Source organism: Fonticula alba, assembly GCF_000388065.1.
Source record: "Fonticula alba strain ATCC 38817 unplaced genomic scaffold supercont2.18, whole genome shotgun sequence".
In the NCBI taxonomy this organism is placed as follows: domain Eukaryota; order Rotosphaerida; family Fonticulaceae; genus Fonticula; species Fonticula alba.
Genome location: NW_009242988.1, coordinates 179,774 through 181,658, shown reverse-complemented (window position 1 = coordinate 181,658; position 1,885 = coordinate 179,774). Strand labels below are relative to the sequence as shown.

General features: G+C 73.9%; 2 protein-coding genes across 2 annotated transcripts in view; both read left to right on the top strand.

Moving 5' to 3' along the window:
- Window positions 1-1,108, top strand: part of H696_06114 (TKL protein kinase) — a gene marked incomplete at both ends in the record, with an annotated part of 5,772 nt that extends 4,664 nt beyond the window's left edge. The window contains 2 exons of the mRNA XM_009499874.1: window positions 55-257; window positions 406-1,108. Coding sequence (XP_009498149.1) covers window positions 55-257; window positions 406-1,108 — 906 coding nt within the window. The remainder of the gene's footprint in view (window positions 1-54; window positions 258-405) is intronic.
- A 690-nt stretch (window positions 1,109-1,798) lies between these two features.
- H696_06113 (hypothetical protein) overlaps window positions 1,799-1,885 on the top strand; it is a gene marked incomplete at both ends in the record, with an annotated part of 2,706 nt that continues 2,619 nt past the window's right edge. The window contains one exon of the mRNA XM_009499873.1: window positions 1,799-1,812. Within this exon, the coding sequence (XP_009498148.1) occupies window positions 1,799-1,812 (14 nt within the window). The remainder of the gene's footprint in view (window positions 1,813-1,885) is intronic.

Below are 1,885 nucleotides of genomic sequence, written 5' to 3'. Positions count from 1 at the left end.
CCCCCCCCCCTCGCCCTCCTCCGGCCAGAACTCTCGCTTCCCGGCACCGTGCAGGTATGCCTGACGGCCGACTTCGCCCCCATCGACGGGCCCCTGGGCAGCGGCGGCCAGGCGCGCGTGTTTGCCGCGCGCGCCATCGGCACCGGGGTGTCCACGCGCCTCGGCTGCCCGGACACCGTGGCCATCAAGCAGCTGAAGGCCGACAGCCTGACCCCGCTGCAGGTGGCCCTCTTCCAAAATGAGATTGCCCTCATGTGGTGCGAGCCCCGTGGCCTGGCGCTTTCCCCGCGCGCGCGCCCTTTTCGCGTCCCCCCCCCCTCCCCTGCCGACGGACCACGATGACCCCGCCTAACCGGCCTGGCCCCCGCCCTTCTCCCCCCCCCCCCCCCCCCGCGGCCTGGCCAGGCTCCTCCGCGACCAGCCGCACATCGTGCGCATCTACGGCTTCTGCGACCAGCCGGCGGCCATCATCATGGAGCGCTTCGACACCGACCTGGCCGGGCTCCTGCACTCGGCCGTGGACCTGCCGCTGCGCACGCGCCTCCACCTGGCCAACCAATGGGCCACCGGGCTGGAGGCCATGCACGCCCAGGGGATCGCCCACTGTGACCTGAAGCCGGGCAATGTCCTCGTCAGCCGGTCGGCCGGCGGCTGGCGCGCGGCCCTCGCCGACCTCGGCACCAGCCGCAACCTCCGCACCGACCGGGCCTCGGCCCTGCTGGTCACCGTGCCCCAGCTCAATGCCCTGTCCTCGCGGTATGCCGCGCCCGAGGTGCTCGATGCCTTCCACCGGCGCCGCGCCATGGATGCGGACCTCTACCTCCCGGCGGATGTCTACTCCGCGGCCGTCCTCCTGTGGGAGTGCCTCGCCCGCGCGGCCCCCTGGCAGGGCCACTCCTTCGCCCAGATTACCGAGCATGTCCAGGCCGGCCAGCGCCCCGATGACCGCCTGGCCACCGGCCCCGTGGCCGACACGGCCCCGGACCTGGCCCACACCCTGGCCCACACCCTGGGCCTCCTTTGGGCACCGGACCCCGCGGCCCGGCCCCCGGTGGCCAGCCTCCGGCACACGGTCGCCACCCTGGCCGTCATGCTTCCCGACCCGTGAGGCGCTCCCCTGCCCGGCTCCCGGAATACACTGCTCGCCCCCCCCCCCCTGCCCGGGCCATTGTCATCCTTTCCCCGTGCTCCGCCGGCCCCTCGCAGGGCATGCTGGCACCGGCGCCAATGGCGCCCTCGGCATTCGGGCCCCCGGTGGCAGCGTGCCCGCCGCCCACGCGCCATCCAAGCGAGCAGGGCACAGCCGGCTACACCGCCTTCCCTGCCCGGCGGCCTGCCGATCGCGCCGGCCGCATGCCCGCATGCACTCTTAGGGGTCTGGGCACCGATGCAAGCAACCCCCGCCGCGGCCCCTTCCATGCCCCACGCGCTGGCACTGCGCCGGCCCCTTGGCCATGCGCGAGACCGCCTGGGGACCCATCCGCCTGTGGGCGGCCCTCCGGCCGGTCCACCGCATGTCGCCCTGCCACGGGAGAGGGGGAGGATGCCTCGGTGTCGGCCCGCCTGGCCAGCAAGGACATGCCATGGGAGAGGGGGGGGGATATCTCGGTGTCGGCCCGCCTGGCCAGCAAGGACATGCCCTGGGTCGGGTGCCCGGCCCGGCAGAGCTGCTCGCATCCGGACACCGGGGCGCCAAGCAAGCGATGCCCCGGCCGAGCGCCGCCGCGCCTCCACGCGCCCCCCTGCTGGAGCCCCACAGCGCGGCGGCCGGCCGGCGATGTCTGCCCCTCGCCCGCACATGTACACGCCCATGTACACGCACACGTACACGCACACATACACGCACACATACACGCACACGTACACGCACACATACACGCACACG